The 21,528-nt window shown below is 45.1% G+C and overlaps 1 protein-coding gene and 1 pseudogene across 23 annotated transcripts in view; one reads left to right on the top strand and one right to left on the bottom strand.

The window, feature by feature from the left end:
- The window catches only part of LARP1B (La ribonucleoprotein 1B), a 154,060-nt gene extending 132,711 nt beyond the window's left edge, over positions 1-21,349 (bottom strand). For 8 of the 23 annotated variants that reach the window (XR_012093434.1, XR_012093432.1, XR_005238337.2 and 5 more), the window contains exons 1-5: positions 19,936-20,889; positions 7,406-7,464; positions 6,929-6,988; positions 3,656-3,830; positions 176-316 (exon numbers count right to left, since the gene is read on the bottom strand). Coding sequence is in view for 19 of the 23 variants with exons in the window: in XM_007999771.3 (XP_007997962.3) it covers positions 176-316; positions 3,656-3,830; positions 6,929-6,988; positions 7,406-7,464; positions 19,936-20,455 (955 nt within the window). In the remaining 4 variants the exon portion in view is untranslated. Of the gene's footprint in view, positions 1-175; positions 317-3,655; positions 3,831-6,928; positions 6,989-7,405; positions 7,465-19,935; positions 20,892-20,923 lie in introns of those variants that run through there. The other 15 variants (XM_037991816.2, XM_037991825.2, XM_037991838.2 and 12 more) reach the window with 12 other exon arrangements.
- Positions 12,162-12,778, top strand: LOC103236244 (large ribosomal subunit protein eL15-like; annotated as a pseudogene).
- Positions 21,350-21,528: the final 179 nt, after the last annotated feature.

Below are 21,528 nucleotides of genomic sequence, written 5' to 3'. Positions count from 1 at the left end.
TTAATTGCATTACGGTTATATTGTTCTTATGAAATATACTCTGAAGGTATTTAGGGTTAAAGGGACATGATGTCTTCAACTTATTCTCAAATGGTTTATACATGTGGTTACTAAAATAACAAGCATTAAGACTAAGTCTTTCCTTAGTCATTTTTGTCTTAGAATGGTAACTTACTTCGTGTATCATTTCTCCTATTGTTATGTGTTGGTTTATTTGCTTCAGGTTGACATCTTGAGCTGTTCCGGGATCCAGGTCTTTCTTGACTCTCTGATCTTACATCATCTAAGTGGAGTGGTACCCACTTGTGTTTATTAGCTTGAAGAAAACAAAATAAAATCATTTAAGGACAAATGCACAATTTTCACTAAACCCTTGCAATTTGAAAGCACTCTGAACTTTAATCAAATAAGTGAAACAATGTATATTTTAAGATTATTTGTAAAGAGGCCAGACACAGTGACTCATGCCTGTAATCCCAGCACTTTGGGAGGCCGAGGTGGGTGGATGACTTGAGGCCAGGAGTTCAAGAACAGCCTGACCAACATGGAGAAATCCTGTCTCTACTAAAAAGTACAAAAATTAGCCAGGTGTGGTGGCACACGACAGTAATCCCAGCTACTCAGGAGGCTGAGGCACAAGAATAGCTTGAGCCTGGGAAGCGGAGCTTGCAGTGAGCCAAGATCATGCCAAAAGGCCGGGCGTGGTGGCTCACACCTGTAATCCTAGCACTTTGGGAGGCCGAGGCAGGCAGATTACCTGAGGTCAGGAGTTCAAAACCAGCCTGGCCAACATGGTGAAACCCCATCTCTACTAAAAATACAAAAATTAGCCGGGCCTGGTGGCACATGCCTGTAGTCCCAGCTACTTGGGAAGCTGAGACAGGAGAATTCCTTGAACCTGGGAGGCAGAGGTTGCAGAGAGCCAAGATCGTGCCACTGCACAAGACAAGACTCTGTCTCTAAACAAACAAACAAAAAAGTACATATACATACTATTCTGTTTAGTACCTTATGCTTTAAAAAAAAAAAAAGTTTAATTTAAAATTCTTAGGCTTTAGAATGGGATATATCTGATAAAACACTATAATGTATACTTTGGAAAGTTAGGCTTTAGGTTTGAAGCACTTTTAGCTCCAGATCACTGCCTAAAATATTAATTTACCCAGGATTTTTACTAATGAATGAGGTTTCTCAAAATATAAGAGGGAAAATGGATAAGTATAAAATTTGTTTAACTTGACAGAACTTTTTACAGCTATTGTGCATCTTCCTAAGGACAAAAAAACACAAGCAATTTGACTTTTCTTGATGACTAAATGACAATGTAACTATTTATGATTATTCTATAGTGAAATTCTGAAGATCATCTATTCATGAATGCCATACCTCGGGTTTCAAAATGTTCAGTATTCTGCCCAATCTATATTTTCTACTAAAATAAAGACTCATGGGAATGAAAAAACTGCCAAGGTAATTTAAAAAGAAATATTAGTGTGCAACTACAATATTGATATCCTATAAATCCTGCAAACTATGGATCAAATGAGGAAAAGTGAATATAAATGCATCTAAAAAGGCTTTTAATCTTATACTATAAATTTATGTCAATGAGATTCCTTGACACAAAGAAACCCTTCTTCTGAAGTCAAAAATCTGTACTCTAGATCAATTAATAGCTTGATTATATGAATTGTTCTAACTACAAAACACCTGGGTTTTAGTGTTGACTGACCAGTTTTAATTGAAGCAATTAATAAAGACAAATTTTAGATCAGGATAACAAATCTGTCATCTGTATGGATTCTAGACAGTCAAGAACACTACTTATGTATGTAGAAAGCAGGAAATAGTTAAGCGACGAAGTAGTTAAGAAATGGGGAGGCCAGGCATGGTGGCGCACACTTCTAATCCCGGCACTTTGGGAGGTTGAGGCAGGTGGATCACTTGAGCCCAGGAGTTTAAGACCAGCCTAGCCAACATCGGGAAACCTTGTCTCTACAAAAAAATACAAAAATTAGCCAGGCGTGGTGGCACATGCCTGTAGTCCCAGCTACTCAGGAGGCTGAGGTGGGAGGAACACTTGAGCCCAGGTCATCGAGGCTGCAGTGGGCCATGAGCATGCCACTGAACTCCAGCCTGGGTGACACAGCAAGACCCTGTCTCAAAATTTTAAAAACATTTTTAAATTTAAAACTTAAAAAAAAGAAATAGGGATAAATTTTTCTAACAACCACTTGTTTGTCTTCTTGTCACTGTTTCTGAGCAATCAGCCTTTATTTATGGTATCAAGTAACCATCATGCTTATCCTGAACTAAGGATTAGTTGTTTATTAGAAAAACAAACTATTCGGCCAGGCACGGTGGCTCACGCCTGTAATCCTAACACTTTGGGAAGCCGAGGCAGGTGGATTGCCTGAGGAGTTCAAGGCCAGCCTGGGCAACACAGTGAAACCCTGTCTCTACTAAAATACAGAAAGTTAGCCGGGCGTGGCAGCGTGTGCCTGTAATCCCAGCTACTCAGGAGGCTGAGGCAGAAGAATTGCTAGAACCCGGGAGGAGGAGCTTGCAGTGAGCTGAGATCCGGCCACTGCACTCCAGCCTGGGTGACAGAGCGAGACTCCATCTCAAAAAAAAAAAAAAAAAAAAAAGAATCCTAACTCCAAGGCCCTGTATACCATGGACCTTGCCTATCTATGTCTCTAACCTCATCTCCTGCTACTCTCCCAGAAGATCACCTTGCTTCAGTCACCGACAACTTAACAGTTTAAAGCCCTTTTCTGCCTAGAAGCGCGTGAAGACACTTTGACCAAGACTCTGACCACTGAATGAGTATATGCTTTTACAAAGCAGGTAAATCATAAACTGTCCCTAGACACATGAAAAGTTCAGAGAAGAAAATGGAAAAGGACATGAAGACAATATTTTTATTCCTTCAAAGTGTAATTTTGACAGGGGAATGCTATGAGGGAAAAGGCTGACTAAAAATTTTTTTTTTTTTTGAGACAGTGTCTTGCACTGTTGCCCAGGCTGGATTGCAATGGCGCAACCTTGGCTCACTGCAACCTCCACCTCCTGGGTTCAAGCAATTCTCCTGCCTCAGCCTCCCGAGTAGCTGGGACTACAAGCGTGCACCACCGTGTTCGGCTAATTTTTTTTGTATTTTTAGTGGAGACAGGGTTTCACCATGTTGGCCAGGCTGGTCTCAAACTCCTGATCTCAAGTGATCCGCCCGCCTCGGCCTCCCAGAGTGCTAGGATTACAGGTGTGAGCCACTGCGCCTGGCCTATTCTCACTTTTCTCTTAGGAAAAAAATGTATCTAATTTTCACAGTACTCCCTAAATATAGGGAGCAGTTCCAATGCAGATGTAAAAGAACAATAATTGTCACACAACTTTCCAAGAATGTATCTACAACTGTACCTCTAAGTGGAACTCCATTCCATTTTCTTGCATAGAATACAAGTTGCATACAAAAAGGAAAGTCTAATAGTTCAGAAATGTTACAAAAGCAAATGAGTTACCACTGCAGATTGTTTATCCTGAAGAAATACAAACTATACATTTTTGACTATCAGAGATAAGTTAATGAAATACAATTCCTCATTACAACTTTCTTCAAAAACTAAAATCAAAATAAAGATATGGACAAACTGACCTCTCTTTCGTTGATTACTTGACTGAGCCTCATCCTCACTGACATTTTCACCAGGACCATTTAACTTTGTTTCCCGATTTTCTTTGCTCTCACTGTTACTTCTCTTTTCAACCTTCTCTTCTTTTTCTTTTCTATTTTGTGGCTTTTTATTTCCTTGGCTGAGGACGCTCTGAAACTGCAAAAAGGTTTTCAGAATGAAATGATTTCCATTAACATTTTCACTAACACACCCAAAAATTTGTGGTAATATACCTAACTTAAAATTGCAAAACAAATGACAAAAACTGTTATCAAAAGCAAAAAATTACTTCTCAAAAGACAGTTAAAAGTAAAGCTGCAGACTAGGAGAAAGTATTTAAGTATTTGAGAAAGAACTTTTATCTAAAATACAGAATGAACTTTCAAAACTCAGTAACAAGAAATCAATTCCACTTTTTTTTGGTGGGGGGGAAGGAGTCTCAATCTGTTGCCCAGGCTGGAGTGCAGTGGCACGATCTCAGCTCACTGCAGCCTCCACCACCTGGGTTCAAGCAATGATCCTGCTTCAGCCTCCCTAGTAGCTGGTATTACAGGCACATGTCACCACACCTGGCTAGTTTTGTTTTTTTTTTTAAGTAAAGACAGGGTTTCGCCCTGTTGGTCAGGCTGGTCTCAAACTCCTGACCCCAATGATTCACCCTCCTCAGCCTCCCAAAGTGCTGCAATTACAGGCATGAGCCACTGCACCCAGCCTTCCATTTTTTTAAATGGGCAGATTGATCAGATACTTCATCAAAAAGATATACCGATGGCAAATCTATGAAAAGATTATTGCATTCATTCGTCAGAAAAATGTAAATTAAAACTGCAATGGGAGACCACTCCACATTTATTAGAATGGCTAAAATTTTTTTGAAACTTGACTAAACTATGGGCGAGTAAAGATGGGTGCGGTGGCTCACACCTGTAATCCTAGCACTTTGGGAAGCCAGGGCAGGTAGATTAGTTGAGCTCAGGAATTTGAGACCAGACTGGGCACATGGCAAAACCTTATCTCTACAAAAATACAAAAAACTTAGCCAGGCATGGTGGTGCATGCCTATAGTCCCAGCTACTTATGGAGCTAAGGTGGGGGATCACTTGAGCCCAGGAGGTCAAGGCTACAGTGAGCTGAGATCACGCCAATGCACTCCAGCCTGGGTGACAAAGTGAGATCGGGTCTCACAAAAAAAAAAAAAAAGAGAGGGCGTGAAAATGTGGAGTAACTGGAATTCACGTACACTGCTGACAGAAGTGCAAATTCGGCAATTTCTTAAAAAGCTAAAACAGGTAACTACTATATGATCCAGCCTAGTGACATACCCAAGAAAAAATGAAAAATGTTCTACACAAACGTTCATATAGCAGCTTTATCTGTATCAACCAAAACCCAAAATTAATCCAAATGTCCATTAACAATAGGTGAATGGACAAACTGTGTTACATCCATACTACTCAGCAAGAAAAAGGAATGAACTGCTGACACACAAGTAAAATCTCAAAATAATCACGCTGAGTAGAAGCCAGGAAAAAAAAAGAAAAAAGAGTACCTACTGAATGCTTCCATATATACAAAATTCTAGAAAATGCAAATCTCGCATATAAGGTTACCTCTTTTTTTTTTTTTTTTTTTTTTTTTTTGAGACGGAGTCTTGCTCTGTATCCCGGGCTGGACTGCAGTGGCCGGATCTCAGCTCACTGCAAGCTCCGCCTCCCGGGTTTACGCCATTCTCCTGCCTCAGCCTCCCGAGTAGCTGGGACTACAGGCGCCCGCCACCTCGCCCGGCTAGTTTTTTGTATTTTTAGTAGAGACGGGGTTTCACCGTGTTAGCCAGGATGGTCTCGATCTCCTGACCTCGTGATCCACCCGTCTCGGCCTCCCAAAGTGCTGGGATTACAGGCTTGAGCCACCGTGCCCGGCCAGGTTACCTCTTAAGAATACAACCAGAGGAGGCCAGGCACGGTGGCTCACACCTGTAATCCCAGCACTTTGGGAGGCCAAGGTGGGTGGATCACCCACGGTCAGAAGTTGGAGACCAACATGGTGAAACCCAGTCTCTACTAAAAATACAAAAATTAGCCGGATGTGGTGGTGCGTGCCTGTAATACTAGCTACTCAGGAGGCTGAGGCAGGAGAATCACTTAAACCAGGGAGGCAGAGGTTGCAGTGAGCTGAAATCCCACCACTGCACTCCAGCCTGGGTGACAGAGCAAGACTCCGTCTCAAAAAAAGAATACAATCAGATGAGGGAAATGTGATGAATTAAACTAGGTTATCTGAAATGTGGGTAAACTATCAAAAGGATAGCTGCCATGTTTTCAGCACCTCTTTATCAATGTATGTAATTTTATACAAATATAAAAATTTGATTACAATTTATAATATGTCTTCATTATTAAAGAAATAATAGGCAAGGCATGGTGGCTAACGCCTATAATCCCAGCACTTTGGGAGGCTGAGGCGAGCCAATTGCTTGAGCTCAGGAGTTCGATATCAGCCTGGACAACATGGCCAAACCCCCATCTCTACAAAAAGTTTAAAACCTGCCAGTGTGGTGGCGCACACCTGTAGTCCCAGCTACTTGGGAGGCAAAGGTGGAGGATCACCTGAGCCTGGAAGGCCAAGGCTGCAGTGAGCTGTGATCACATCACTGCACTCCAGCCTGGGTAATGGAATGAGACCCTGTCTCAAACAAACAAAAAAAAAAAAGAAAGAAAGAAATAATAGGTTAGGTTAAGCTTACCATGAGTAAACCTTAAGACAAGTTCATTACTAATGCTACTGGCAGCATCAAAGAATAACTGCAAATTAAACTAACAAAATGTAATCTTCTTGATGAATCAAGTTTTTAAATCTGTTACTCAGCCAGGTTCGTAGCTCATACTATAATCTCAACACTTTGGGAGGCTGAGGCAGGAGGATCACTTGAGCTCAGGAGTTGGAGACCAGCAAAATCCTGTCTCTATGAAAAATACAAAAATTAGCTGTGCACAGTGGTGCGTGCCTGTAGTCCCAGCTACTCTGGAGGTCAAGGTAGGAAGATCACCTGAGCCTAGGAGTTTGAGGCTACAATGAGCTGTGATCACACTACTGCACTCCAGCCTGGTGACAGAGCAAGACCCTATCTTAAACAAATAAAAAAAAATCTGTCCCCCAGTATGACAATTCTTTACATTTTAAATAAAATAAAATTCTGCATGTTGAAATGGATATATTTTCCTTTCTTTAAAGAAAAACTTTAAAATAATACTCACTCCAGTGTTCACTAATTCACTTGGTGTTGGCCAATTCTCCATATCGCTGAAATCACTAGCCTAAGAAGTAACAAATAAGAGTTAGGTCTGCAAATTAGTTTTAGAAATTTTAAGCAGAAAAAAACATTTTCTAAAAGTGAAAGAAGTTTTAATAATCATTCACATTCAGTTATATGCAGGCATCTGCCAAATTAATCTAAAAGTTTCTGCAAACAATAGAACATTTGCAATAAGAATGGCTTAATCTTATGATAAAACTTTCACCACTATTTAATGACATTAACTAAATTGAGTTATACATGATAGCAAAGGCATATATAGAGATTTGGATAAAGGTTATGATTCTCCATAATATTAACTTTAATCTAATACCAACAGTACAATTAGAAGAAAAATACACTTACAATAACCTAAGAGTTCTTAGCCTCAATTTTCAAAAATCAGTACAGTTAAGAACTATTTCCTATGAAAACATACCTTGTTGGATTTCTTTGTCTTGAGTTTTCCTGCTTTTATAATTTTGAGGGAACCGAACTCTAAAGAAAATATATAGAATTGTTTTTACAACTACTTCATTCAATAAATTTAACAAAATAACTATTATGGCAATTTCAGTAAATCAGTATAATCATCATTTCCAACAAAATCCAAAGTTCTAAGACTCAAATTCCTAGCAAAAAATCAACTCCATTTGACACATAGATTCAAGGTGGTCTTCAGTCTCCAAATCAAGAAGAAAGAAATATTAACAGTGTGTTACACTGAACGAACAGAACAATCCTTTCATTAATAGAATACAGGCTAGGCCTGGTGGCTCACACCTGTAATCCCAGCACTTCGGGAGGCCAAAGCGGGTGGATCACTGGAGGTCCAAGAGTTTGAGACCAGCCTGGCCAACATGGTGAAACCCCATCTCTACTAAAAATAGAAAAATTAGCCAGGTGTGGTGGCATATGCCCATAGTCCCAGCTACTCAGAAGGGTGAGGCAGGAGAATCGCTTGAACCCGGGAGGTGGATGTTGCAGTGAGCCGAGATCAAACCACTGCACTCCAGCTGGGGTGACAGAGCTAGATTGTCAAAAAAAAAAGAATATAACAGGAGAAAATTACAAATATAACTTTTTTTTTTGAGACAGAGTCTCTTATTTCTCTCATGCTGTTGGTAAGAGTATGACGTAGTATTTCTTTCTTTCCTTTTTTTTTTTTTGTTGAGACAGAGTCTTCTCACTCTGTCACCCAGGCTGGAGTGCAGTGGCACAGTCTTGGCTCACTGCAACCTCCCCTTCCTGGGTTCAAGTCCTTCTCCTGCCTCAGCCTCCCAAGCAGCTGGGGTTACAGGCGCCTGCCACCATGCCTGGCTAACTTTTTTGGATTTTTAGGAGAGACAGGGTTTCACCATGTTAGCCAGGCTGGTCTAAAACTCCTGACCTCAAGTAATCCGCCCACCCTGGCCTCCCAAAGTGCCGAGATTACAGGTATGAGCCACGGCGCCCAGCCAAGGTAGTATATCTTTCAAGGGTAATCTGTCACTAAAATGTATATAACCTTTTAATAAAAGAATTCCATTTTCGGGAAATTATCTGGGAATCAAGAAAAGGTACCAAGATGTTTATATAGGATGTTCAGTGCAACTTTGTTGATAATCCTATTTAGCCTCTACGTATTAATACACAAAATACTATATAACTTTTAGAAATCAGACAAAGCTGTGTATGTATTGACATGGAAAGAAGCCCACCAGGTTTTAAATATAATTTTACATACACAGGCCAGGCTCAGTGGCTCACGCCTGTAATCCCAACAGTTTTGGGAGGCCAAGGCAGGCAGATCTCTTGAGGCCAGGAGTTCAAGACCAGCTTGGTCAAAATGACGAAACCCCATCTCTACTAAAAAAACAAAAATTAACCAGGTGTGGTGGCGCACGCCTGTAATTCCAGCTACTTGGGAGGCTGAGGCAGGAGAATCACTTGAATCCAGGGGTGAAAGTTGTAGTGAGCCAAGACTGCACCACTGCACTCCGGCCTGGGCAACAGAGTGAGACTCTGATACAAAAAAAAAAAAAAAATTATATATACATACAGATTACAGGTAAAAGAAGCCTAAGAAAGGAAATTTTTCATTTTCTCATTGTTTTAACATGGAGGAAATCACACTGCATGTCATTAGAGAACACCTAAGACTGAAATAGCAAGCCAATTTAGGAAATTGTTTTAAATTAAAAAATTTTTCACATTAAAAAATATGTATATCTTTTTTTTTTTTTTTTTGAGACAGAGTCTCATTCTGTCACCCAGGCTGGAGTATAGTGGTGCAATCTTGGCTCACTGCAACCTCTGCCTCCCAGGTTCAAGCGATTCTCCTGCCTCAGCCTCCTGAGTAGCTGGGATGATAGGCGTATGCCACCACGCCCGACTAATCTTTCATATTTTTAGTAGAGATGGGGCTTCACTGTGTTAGCCAGGATAATCTGGATCTCTGATCTTGTGATCCGCCTGCCTCAGCCTCCCAAAGTGCTGGGATTACAGGCGTGAGCCACCGCACCCGGCCTAAAACATGTATATTCATACAGATGAAATCTGTTTTTTGTTTCTAAGTAAGAAACAAGCCAGGCACAGGGGCTGTGCCTGGAGGCTGAGGCATGAGAATCTCTTGAACTCAGGAGGCAGAGGTTGCAGTGAGCCGAGATCGTGCCACTGCACTCCAGCCTGAGGAAGAGAGCGAGACTCCATCTCAAAAAAATAAATAAATAAAATAAAATAAAAACAAATAAACAATAAAATGTTATTTTTAAATACTGGGACCTACAAGGAAATAACTATAAACAGATAAGGAAAACAATATACTTTTAAGGGCTAGGATACTTTAAACAAAAGCTACAACATAACAGAGCCTATTTCACTCAGTTTAATTCTTATGACCATAACCTTTTGGCAAAATTTTAATTAAGAAAATGCACTGATGATATCAATATTTCACATTTTATCATATTTAAGGGCAAATGTAGTAAAAATTAGTGCTTTTAAAGATGTTAAAGAAGGCCCGGGCGCAGTGGCTCACACCTGTACTTCCAGCACTTTAGGAGGCCAAGGCAGGCGGATCACCTGAGGTCAGGAGTTCAAGACCAGCCTGGCCAACATGGTGAAATCCCGTCTCTAGTAAAAATATAAAAACTAGCCAGGCGTGGTGGTGGACGCCTGTAATCCCTGCTACTCGGGAGGCTGAGGCAGGAGAATTGCTTGAACCCAGGAGACGGAGGTTGTAGTGAGCTGACACAGTGACACTGCACTCCAGACTTGTGAAACAGTGAGATTCTGTCTCAAAAAAAAAAAAAAAAATGTGAAAGAAGACAATTCTCAAATTCTAATAGTGGGAGTATCAATTTGTACAGTTACTTTAAAAAGCAACTTGTAAAGGCCAGCACGGTGGCTCATGCCTGTAATCCTAGCACAAATAAAAAATAAAAATAAAAATTTAAAAATTTAAAAAATAAATAAATAAAAAGCAACTTGTAAACTAAAAAAAAATGCTCTATAACCTAACAATTCTACTTCTCAGCATCTACCCTAGAGAAAGGCACACATGGATATAAGATGAATAAAAATGTTCGGTTTCCTCACCTAAATACAAAAATGAAAAAAAATTAAGATGATCAATAGGTAAATATCTAAATTAACTATGTCAGCTATATTTAGGACCATTCCTTAGCTTTTTTTTTTTTTTAAATTGAGATGGGGTTTCACTATGTTGCCCAGGCTGGTCTCAAATTCCTGACCTCAAACCCTGGTCACCTCGGTCTCCCAAAGTGTTAGGATTACAGGTGTGAGCCACCACAGCCGGCCATCCTCAGCCTTTTTTTTTTTTGAGATGGAATTTCACTCGCCAGGCTGAAATGCAATGGCACCATCTTGGCTCAGCGCAACCTCTGCCTCCCGGGTTTTTAAGCAATTCTCCAGCCTCAGCCTCCCAAGTAGCTGGGACTACAAGTGCTGGCCACCACCCTCGGCTGATTTTTGTATATTTAGTAGAGACGGGGTTTCACCATGTTGGCCAGTCTGGTCTAGAACTTCTGACCTCAGGTGATCCGCCTGCTTCAGCCACCCAAAGTGCTCAGATTAAGGGCATGAGCCACCGCGCCCGACCAGTCCTCAGCAATTTTTAAAAGGAGTTTAGATTTAGTAAATTCTTTTGAGACCGAGTCTTGCTCTGTCACCCAGGTTGGAGTGCAGAGGTGCCATCTTGGCTCACTGCAAGCTCCACCTCCCGGGTTCACTCCATTCTCCTGCCTCAGCCTCCTGAATAGCTGGGACTACAGGCGCCCGCCACCATGCCCAGCTAACTTTTTTTGTATTTTTAGTAGAGACGGGGTTTCACCGTGTTAGCCAGGATGGTCTCGATCTCCTGACTTCATGATCCACCGACCTCAGCCTCTACCTCCCAAAGTGCTGGGATTACGGGCGTGAGCCACTGCGCCCAGCCTCAGTGAATTCTTAAGGTGACATGAAAGTTTTTTATTTTTGTAAAGAGAATATATTTATGCAGTTTTTTCTATATAACTTACTTAAAATGGTATTTCATGGCCGTGGGATTACACGCCTGTAATCCCAGCACTTTGGGAGGCCGAGGCAGGCGGATCACAAGGTCAGGAGATCAAGACTATCCTGGGTAACACAGTGAAACCCTGTCTCTACTAAAAATACAAAAAAATTAGCCAGGCGTGATGGTAGGTGCCTGTTGTCCCAGCTACTCGGGAGCCTGAGGCAGTAGAACAGCGTGAACCAAGGAGGCGGAGCTTGCAGTGAGCCGAGATCGTGCCACTGCACTCCAGCCTGGGTTACACTCCAGCCTGCACTGGCCTGTAGTGAGACTCCGTCCCCCTCAAAAAAAAAAAAAAAAAAAAAAAAAAGGTATTTAATTAGGGTAACAACAGTAAGCTTACTTGAGGTTTCTAAGAACCAAACAGGAGAAAATAAGGTTGAAGAACCAAATAGTAGGAGAAAAGAGGGTTGATGATGAACATAGGGTTCAAGAAAAGCAAGAACTTTTTGAAAAAAATCAGTATTTTTTTACACATCATAATTTTATGAGTAAAAGAATGGAAATTATACTAGAATGCTGATGTTTAACAGGCAAAAAACAACCATAACTACAAGTAAGGGATTAATAAACCCATATTGTGATTTTAATAAAGAATCTGCACCCTTTCCGTCTAGTGGCAGCCATCATGTAAGCCAAGATGGGTGCATACAAGTAAATCCAGGAGCTATGGAGAAAAGCAGTCTAATGTCATGCGCTTTCTTCTAAGAGGAGGTTGCTGGCAGTACTGCCAGCTCTGCTCTCCACAGCGCTCACCATTCCACTCGGCCTGATAAAGCGCGCCAACTGGGCTACAAGGCCAAGCAAGTTTACGTTATATATAGGATTCATGTTCGCCATGGTGGCTGAAAACACCCAGTTCCCAAGGGTGCAACTTACAGCAAGCCTGTCCATCATGGTGTTAACCAGCTAAAGGTTTGCTCAAAGTCTTCAGTCCATTGCAAAGGAGCGAGCTGGATGCCCCTGTGGGGCTCTAAGAGTCCTGAATTCTTACTGGGTTGGTGAAGATTCCATATACAAGTTTTTTGAGGTTATCCCCATTGATCCATTCCATAAAGCTATCAGAAGAAATCCTGACACCCAGTGGATCACCAAACCAGTCCACAAGCATAGAGAGATGCATGGGCTGCCATCTGCAGGCCGAAAGAGCCATGGCCTTGGAAAGGGCCATAAGTGCCACCACACTACTGCTGGTTCTCACCAGGCAGCTTGGAGAAGGCGCAATACTCTCCAGCTCCACCATTATGGTCAATGTAAGTAAAGTTTGTAAAATTCATACCTAATAAAAATTTAGGACGCTCATGTCTGCTAATAGGTGTTATTTATCTGTTGAAACTAGTCTGCAGGCTGTTTCATGAATGCTTTGTCAAATTAAAAAAAGTTGGCCGGGCGTGGTGGCTCACGCCTGTAATCCCAGCACTTTGGGAGGCTGAGGTGGGTGGATCACAAAGTCAGGAGATCGAGACCATCCTGGCTAACACGGTGAAACCCTGTCTCTATCAAAAATACAAAAAAATTAGCCGGGCATGGTGGCGGGCGCCGGTAGTCCCAGCTACTTAGGAGGCTGAGGCAGGAGAATGGCGTGAACCCGGGAGGCGGAGCTTGCAGTAAGCCGAGATGGCGCCACTGCACTCCAGTCCAGGAGACACAGCAAGACTCCGTCTCAAAAAAAAAAAAAAAAAAAAGAAAAGAAAAGTTACAGTGCAATACTGTTCGAAGAGAATAAGTTATGGTGTATCTTCTTTCTAATAAGATAAACTTTTTTGGCTTTGCTTTATCTTGTTAGGGTGTTATATATCTGTATAAAACATACTGTATGATATAATAGGTTTAAAATAAATTATTTGAAAGAGGGAAAAAAAAAGAAATCTGCAAGGCCAGGCTCACACCTGTAATAGCAGCACTTTGGGAGGCTGAGGCAGGGAATCCTTTGAGGCCAAGAGTTCAAGACTAGGCCTGGGCAATATAGGGAGACCCTGTCTCTAAAAATAATAAATATAGCTTGAGTTCAAGAGTTCTGAGACCAGCCTAGGCAACATAGCAAGATACTGTCACTATTTTTAAATTTAAAAAATAAAAATAAAATAATTTGCCAGACATGGTAGCACACGCCTGTAGTCCTAGCTACTTGAGAGGCTGAGGCAGAAGGACCCCTTGGTCCCAGGAGTTATAGGCTGCAGTGAGCTATGACTGTACCACTGTACTCCTACTCTAGCCTAGGTGACAAAGTGAGACCCAGTCTCTTTAAAAAAAAAAAAAAAAAAGCTGCGCACAGTGGCTCACGCCTATAATCCCAGCACTTTGGGAGGCCAGAGTGGGTCAATCATCTGAGGTCCAAAATTCAAGATCAGCCTGGCCAACATGGTGAAACTCCATCTCTACTAAAAATACAAAAATTATGCAGGCATGGCGGCAAGCGCCTGTAATCCCAGCTACTCAGAAGGCTGAAGCAGGAGAATCGCTTGAACACGCGAGGTGGAGGTTGCAGTGAGCCGAGACTGCGCCATTGCACTCCAGCTTGGGCGACAAGAGCGAGGCTCCATCTCAAAAAAAAAAAAGGAGGTATCCAAAATGAAACTAATGCCAAGTCAGGACACAGATGGCAGAAGTTCCTTCTGGTCTCATGACTAAATTTCAAGATAGCAGGCCTCTTGGGTGGGCAGCAACTTTGGCTGAAGAGTGCCTTATCTGGATTTCTGGAAACAGCAACACATGATCAAAATCATCCTAAAAGTGGAAGAAAGTATCTCACGAGGGCCGAGGCATCAAGAATCTGGTTCACTTAGATCTGCAGGTTTTAATGTAGAGAAGATTCATAATTTCTGTCCTGAAATACTCTCCCATGTGTTTCCTATGTTTCTAACTGTAGTAGGAAACTTCCTGGCAAAATTTTGTGGATGGAATTCCTTTACCTCATTAACAGAGTGACAGTAAATCCAAGTTTGAGCAGGATAGACCTGATTTAAGTCTATTATTTCAATACAATTATCTCTCTCAAAGAGTATCCTGTTTTGTAGAATTATACAATTTATATTGTATAAATTATACAATCACTAATAGATAACTAATAGATTTAGAGGTACCCACTGTGAACTTTAAACAACCTCTGGTCCTATTTATTTACTTCTTAAGTTGCAAATTTGCTTAAGAAAATAGAAAGTCCAAGACCAAGCATGGTGGCTCACCCCTGTAATCCCAGCACTTTGGGAGGCCAAGGCGGGCAGATCTACTGAGGTCAGGAGTTCGAGACCAGCCTGGCCAACGTGGTGAAACCCCATCTCTACTAAAAATACAAAAAAAAAAAGAATTAACTGGGCATGGTTGCGCGCACCTGTAGTCCCAGCTACTCAGGAGGCTGAGGCAGGAGAACTGCTCAAACCTGGGACCAGGTGGGGGGTTGCAGTGAGCCAAGATTGCGCCATTGCACTCCAGCCTGAGTGACAGAGCAAGACTCTGTCTCAAAAAAAAAAAAAAAAAAGGAAAGAAAATAGAAAGCCCGGCCGGGCGCGGTGGCTCACACCTGTATCCCAGCACTTTGGAAGGCGGAGGTGGGAGGATCACCTGAGGTCGGGAGGTCAAGACAGCCTGACCAACACGGAAAAACCCCATCTCTACTAAAAATATAAAAATCAGCCAGGCATGGTGCCGCATGCCTGTAATCCCAGCTACTCGGCTGGCTTAGGCAGGAGAATCACTGGAACCCAGGAGGTGGAGGTTGCGGTGAGCCGAGATCACACTATTACACTCCAGCCTGGGCAACAAGAATGAAACTCCGTCTCAAAAAAAAAAAAAAAGGCCAGGCGCGGTGGCTCATGCCTGTAATCCCAGCACTTTGGGAGGCTGAGGCGGGTGGATCACGAGGTCAGGAGATTGAGACCATCCTGGCTAAAACGGTGAAACCCTGTCTCTACTAAAAATACAAAAAATTAGCCAGGCATGGTGGCGGGCGCCTGTAGTCCCAGCTACTCGGGAGGCTGAGGCAGGAGAATGGCGCGAACCCAGGAGGCGGAGCTTGCAGTGAGCAAAGATCGTGCCACTGCACTCCAGCCTGGGCTACAGAGCAAGACTCCGTCTCAAAAAAAAAAAAAAAAAAAAGAGAAAATAGTAAATAGAAAGTTGCCAGGCAGGGTGGCTTACACCTGTAGCCCCAGCACTTTGCAGGGGCTGAGGCAAGAGGATATCTTGACCCCAAGAGCTCAATATCAGCCTGGGCAACAAAGGGGGATCCTGTCTATACAAAAAAAAAAAAATTAAAAATCATTAGCCGGGCATAGCTAATTCCATGCATGCCTGTCATCCCAACTACTTGGAATGCCAAGGCAGGGGAATTGCTTGAGTCCAGGAGGCCAAGGCTGCAGTGAGCTACGATCTCACCACTGCAATAGAGCAAGATTGACGATCTACCTACCTATTTAAATAAATTAAAGTAAAATGTATTAAGTAAATTAAATAATATTAAATAAATAAATAAATGGAAGCCAAGGCAGCCAGGTTATAAGTGGCACTCTGGTATTATGAACCAGAGATGAGCCCATCCATGTTATTCATTTATAATGCCCAGAAATCTTGCCAGAAGTCAACTAGCTAGTTAGTAACAAATACCTGCACTAGAACCCAAGTCTCTCAAAACAGTACATTTCTACACCACAATCTCTTTTATCTAAGTTACCTAAGTTATGCAAATAGAGTGTGGTCCTATTTCTTTTACTTCTGAAGTTGTAAATTTGCTGAAGAAAATAGAAAGCCTGATTACGTCTGTAATCCCTGCACTTTGGGAAGCAGGATTGCTTGAGGTCAGCAGTTCAAGACCAGCCTGGGCAACACAGAGAGATCCCATCTGAGGAAGGAAGGAAGGAAGGAAGGGAGGGAGGGAGGGAGGTGCAGAGTCAGTGTTGGGAAGAGACCATGGTTACTACACTATTACTACACTATTCCAGGTCTGAAAGATGGTCTTCCTGCCAGTGTGGAATGGATTCCATCCAAAGACAGAAAAGAGTTGCCTACACAAGACAACTTTCTACACAAGACAAAATTTCAGCAAAACTGAAATTCCCGTGAACCATACCATAAAACTAGTATCACAGTGTTCTTAATCTCCAGTGAAGACTGGAGAATGAAAGCATCAATAGGTTAACTGTTAAATATTTTTCACAGGTCATTTGCAATTAAAGTTCCCAAGGCTTACCTTGACAGTTTTTAAAGTTCTATTATTATTATTATTATTTTAAATGTGATCTTGCTATATTGCCCAGGCTAGAATGCAGTGGCTATTCACAGGCACTATGATAGGACACTACAGCCTCAAACTCCTGGGCAAAACCGATTTTTCCGGCCTCAGCCTCCCAAGGAGCTAAAACTACAGGCACACACTACCATGCATGGCTTCAAAGTTTTAAAATCTGTAATACTGGTTTTATGATCAACAAAGGGTTCCTACTTGGTAATTCACTGAATATACAATTGTCTGTAAGTCTAGAAGTAGAGAGGTGAAACAGCAAATAAGATGATTCACTAGGGTTTTCTTTCTTTGCTAAATTTTAAAGTGCTTGCCACTGGGTTTTAAAAAAGAAAAAAAAGAAAAACTTTATGAGGTCTTTTTTTTTTTTTTTTTTTTTTTTTTTTTTTTTTTTTTTTGAGACGGAGTCTTGCTCTGTCACCCGGGCTGGAGTGCAGAGGCCGGATCTCAGCTCACTGCAAGCTCCGCCTCCCGGGTTTACGCCATTCTCCTGCCTCAGCCTCCCGAGTAGCTGGGACTACAGGCGCCCGCCACCTCGCCCGGCTAGTTTTTTGTGTTTTTAGTAGAGACGGGGTTTCACTGTGTTAGCCAGGATGGTCTCGATCTCCTGACCTCGTGATCCGCCCGTCTCGGCCTCCCAAAGTGCTGGGATTAAAGGCTTGAGCCACCGCGCCCGGCTATGAGGTCTTTACTAACAGTGTTCTCTTCAGTTAGTAACAGGAGTAAACAAACAGCTCTTTACAGCGAGGAAGGAATTATGCCAATATTAAATCCGGAGCAAACTGCTAAGCTTTTTTCTGCAAGTGTCAAAAGTTACCAACAATTAATTAGGAGTATTTCTATGCAAAGGCAAGAGAATCAATTAACTCAACACTTATCTCCCTCTGTTGGAGAGTTCCTCTGAAGAAATGTTAACATAACAAAACGGTGCTTGTAACAATCTCCTTTTCTTTTCTTTTCTTTTTTTTTTTTGAGAGGGAGTCTTGCTCTGTCACCCAGGATGGAATGCAGTGGCTCAGTCTTGGCTCACTGCAACCTCCGCCTCCCAGGTTCGAGTGATTCTCCTGCCTCAGCCTCCTGAGTAGCTGGTATTACAGGCACGCACCACCACATCAGGCTAATTTTTGTATTTTTAGTAGAGACGGGGTTTCGCCATGCTGGCCAGGCTGATCTCGAACTCCTCACCTCAGGTGATCCACCCGCCTCGGCCTCCCAAAGTGCTGGGATTACAGGCGTGTGCCACCGCGCACCGCCAATTGCCTTACATTTACACCACATCTTCATCGCATTTGATCCTCACAAGTCAGTAAACATGCCCTAATATTTCCTATTCTACTAACCTTTAATTTTAAATAAGAATGAAAACTTGGGCCGGGCGCGGTGGCTCAAGCCTGTAATCCCAGCACTTTGGGAGGCCGAGACGGGCGGATCACAAGGTCAGGAGATCGAGACCATCCTGGCGAACACCGTGAAACCCCGTCTCTACTAAAAAATATAAAAAACTAGCCGGGCGAGGTGGCGGGCGCCTGTAGTCCCAGCTACTCGGGAGGCTGAGGCAGGAGAATGGCGTAAACCCGGGAGGCGGAGCTTGCAGTGAGCTGAGATTCGGCCACTGCACTCCAGCCTCGGCCACAGAGCGAGACTCCGTCTCAAAAAAAAAAAAAAAAAAAAAAGAATGAAAACTTGCAACTAAACAGCTGTCATTTGCATATAAAAAGTTCAACTCATTTACAACTTAACTGAGAAAGTAGAATATACAGGGTTTTTTGGGGGGTTTTTGGTGTTTTTTTTGAGACAGAGTTTCGCTCCTGTTGCCCAGGCTGGAATGCAGTGGCTCGATCTCAGCTCACCGCAACCTCCGCCTCCCGGGTTCAAGCGATTCTCCTGCCTCAGCCTCCCGAGTAGCTGGGATTACAGGCATGCGCCACCACGCCCGGTTAATTTGTATTTTTAGAAGAGACAAGGTTTCTCCGTGTTCGTCAGGCTGGCCTCAAACTCCGGAGCTCAGGTGATCCACCCGCCTCAGATTTCCAAAGTGCTGGCATTACAGGCCACCGCGCCCGGTCAGATACTGCTTTTTGTCATGGTTTTTATTTCCATTTTCACTTTTTTTTTTTTTTTTTTTTTTTTTTTTTTTGAGAGGTAGTCTCACTCCGTTGCCCAGGCTGGAGTGCAGTGGAGCGATCTCGGCTCACTGCAACCTCCAGCTCCCGGGTTCAAGCAATTCTCCCTGCCTCAGCCTCCCGAGTAGCTGAGATTACAAGGGCCCGCCACCACGCCTGGCTAATTTTTGTATTTCTAGCAGAGACGGGGTTTCGCCATGTTGGCGAGGCTGGTCTCGAACTCCTGACCTCAGGTGATCCACCCGCCTCCGCATCCCAAAGTGCTGGGATTACAGGCGTGAGCCACAGCGCTGACCCATTTTAACTTTCTTAAGCTGCAGTTGCTACAATCAAAATAAAGTACCAAGGGCCATACTGCATTGGTCAGCATTCAAATACAGTGGCATAATCTTATCTCTTCTAAAGGGAAGGAGAGCTGACAATGTTAGAAAACCATTTACATAACGTGCAATCCACGCTCGCATGTCAACCATCCTATTTAATTATTTTCCAGCACACTCACAACTTAAAGCACTTTAAAAACCACATTTAAAGTCTCATTTTTAATATAACTGCTTAGCAGTGTTTCGAAAACCTTGAGATTTTCATCTTATTTCACACTAAAAGACTACAATCGCGCTTCCACTTACGAATAAATCCCCTTGCTCTGACTTGCTTCAATCCTTTAAAAAAAAAAAAAAAAAACACCAAAACTTTCCCATACGAAGCACTGCAATATCTAAAGTTAGCTACTTTCCCAAGTCACTAACACGTGGGGACAAAACACAATCGCAACCGCGCCAGCAGAGCTGCGCCGCCAAGCTACCCCCTCCTTGCCCCCATCAGGCAAGGAGAACCTGAGGTCCCACCTCTTCCTGCCGCTCCCTTCCCAGATGCCCATGTATGTAAATAGGCAGCGTGAATGACACCTTGGAACAAATTACATCCGACTGACAGGGAAGGGAGGCCTGCAGTTACCCGGGCCCGGCGCCCGCTATCGCCGCCACGCGCCGGCAAGTCCCGCAAGTCGCCCCTGCCCGCACCCTGCCAGTGCCCAACGCACAGCAACCACAGACCTGCCTCCAGGGTTTCCAGCGGGGGCGGCGGTGGACCTGTCGTGTCTGGGGACAGGTGCTGGGGAGGCTTTTTGGTCCAGGGATTTCCCTTAGGCGGCAGCGGCGGCGGCTGCCGCTTTTCCGCAGGGCCAGCTGCCGCCTCTTCCCGGGCGTCCTCGGCCGGCGGATCCCGCAGCAACGGCGGCAACGGCGACGGCGGCGGCGGTGGCGGCTCCCCGCCGAAGGGGCCACCTGGCCCACGCGCCTTGTGCGCCAGGTGCAGCGCCAGGGGCCTCACGGGGACAGCCGCCTGGGGCACGCTGCGTCCCAGCACCAGCGCCGGCGACGGCTCTCCCCGCGCCCCCGCGCTAGTGGCGGCCGCGGCCCTGTCCTCCCTCGCCGCCTCTTTGCCCTCACGTTCGGGCGGGGGCGGCTGCTCGGCCGGCCGGTTCGCCGCGGCCAACAGCGACTCCCTCTCAGCAGTCACCGCGGACGGATCCTCCCGAGAATGGGCGGCGGGCACCGGGGCGCGAGCAGACATCGTCCCTCTGCTCCAGCCGCCCCGGCCGGGGTGGCCCCGAGGCCAGGGAGCCCGACTGCCCGTCTCTCCGCCCGGACACCGAACGGCTCCAGCTGGGGGCAGAGAACCTGAGAGCCCGGCGGCCGTGGCCGCCACTGCCGCCGCCCGCCGAGGCCGCGCAGCGCCCGGCGTGACGCCCCTCCCCGCACCGAACGGAGCGCCAACCGCCCGCCGGCCCCGTCCTCTCCGCGACGCACGCCCGGAGCCCGCCACCACGCGCCGGGAGCCGCAGCCGGGAGCCGCGAGCTCTCACCTGGCGCAGGGCAGCTGCGGAGGCGCAGCACGCAGGGGCCTAGGAGCTTTACCCGAGTTGGGGAGGCGCGAGCAGCCAGAGCCGGTAACTGCCCGCGGAGGCGTGGAGACGGCGAGGAGGGGCGGCCCGAGAGCACGGGGCGGGGCCTCCCTGAGGAGCGTGACGTGGCTACTCACCGGCTCCTTCCCTCGCTGGGCCACTTGCGGGAGCTGACGGATTCGACCGCCCGGGTGCCGCCCGGCCCGAAGGCCTGCCCCGCCCCGGAGGCCCTCCGAGTGCTAGGGAGGACTTAGGGGACGACTCCCGGCTCACGGTCTGAGGCCGCCCCTACTGCGGACTCAGGGGCGGGGCGCGCACCAGGCCTCTGTGGCTCGCGGCCTGCCCCCGCGGCGACGGTGGCCAAGGGCCTGGGCGGGCCGCGCACATGGCGCCGGGAGGACTGGGCGCTTGATTTGCCCTTAGGCCCTAAAGCTGGGTCGCGGCTAGGCTAAGGGAGGGGACGCGGTGTCGACCCCCGGCCTGGGGCGGCTCCCAAGTGAAGTGGGCTCCCAGGCCCAGCCGCTTGGCCCCCTGGCGCCCGGCGCCTCCCCCCGGTGAAAGTTGCCTCCTGGCGCCTCCGGGCACGGCGATCACCTGTAATGTTGAGCCACGTCCGAGTTGAAAGCGGCGTTACCTCCTGGTAACTGTTTAGGAAACCTTTGCCAGGGCGTTCGGTTTAGTGCGCCTCCGCGCCCGGATTCCCACCCACCAACTAAGAGTTTTACAAGGGTTCCTGAGTAAA

Source organism: Chlorocebus sabaeus, chromosome 7 (assembly GCF_047675955.1).
Source record: "Chlorocebus sabaeus isolate Y175 chromosome 7, mChlSab1.0.hap1, whole genome shotgun sequence".
Lineage (NCBI taxonomy): Eukaryota > Metazoa > Chordata > Mammalia > Primates > Cercopithecidae > Chlorocebus > Chlorocebus sabaeus.
This window is presented reverse-complemented; position numbering and strand designations above follow the sequence as displayed.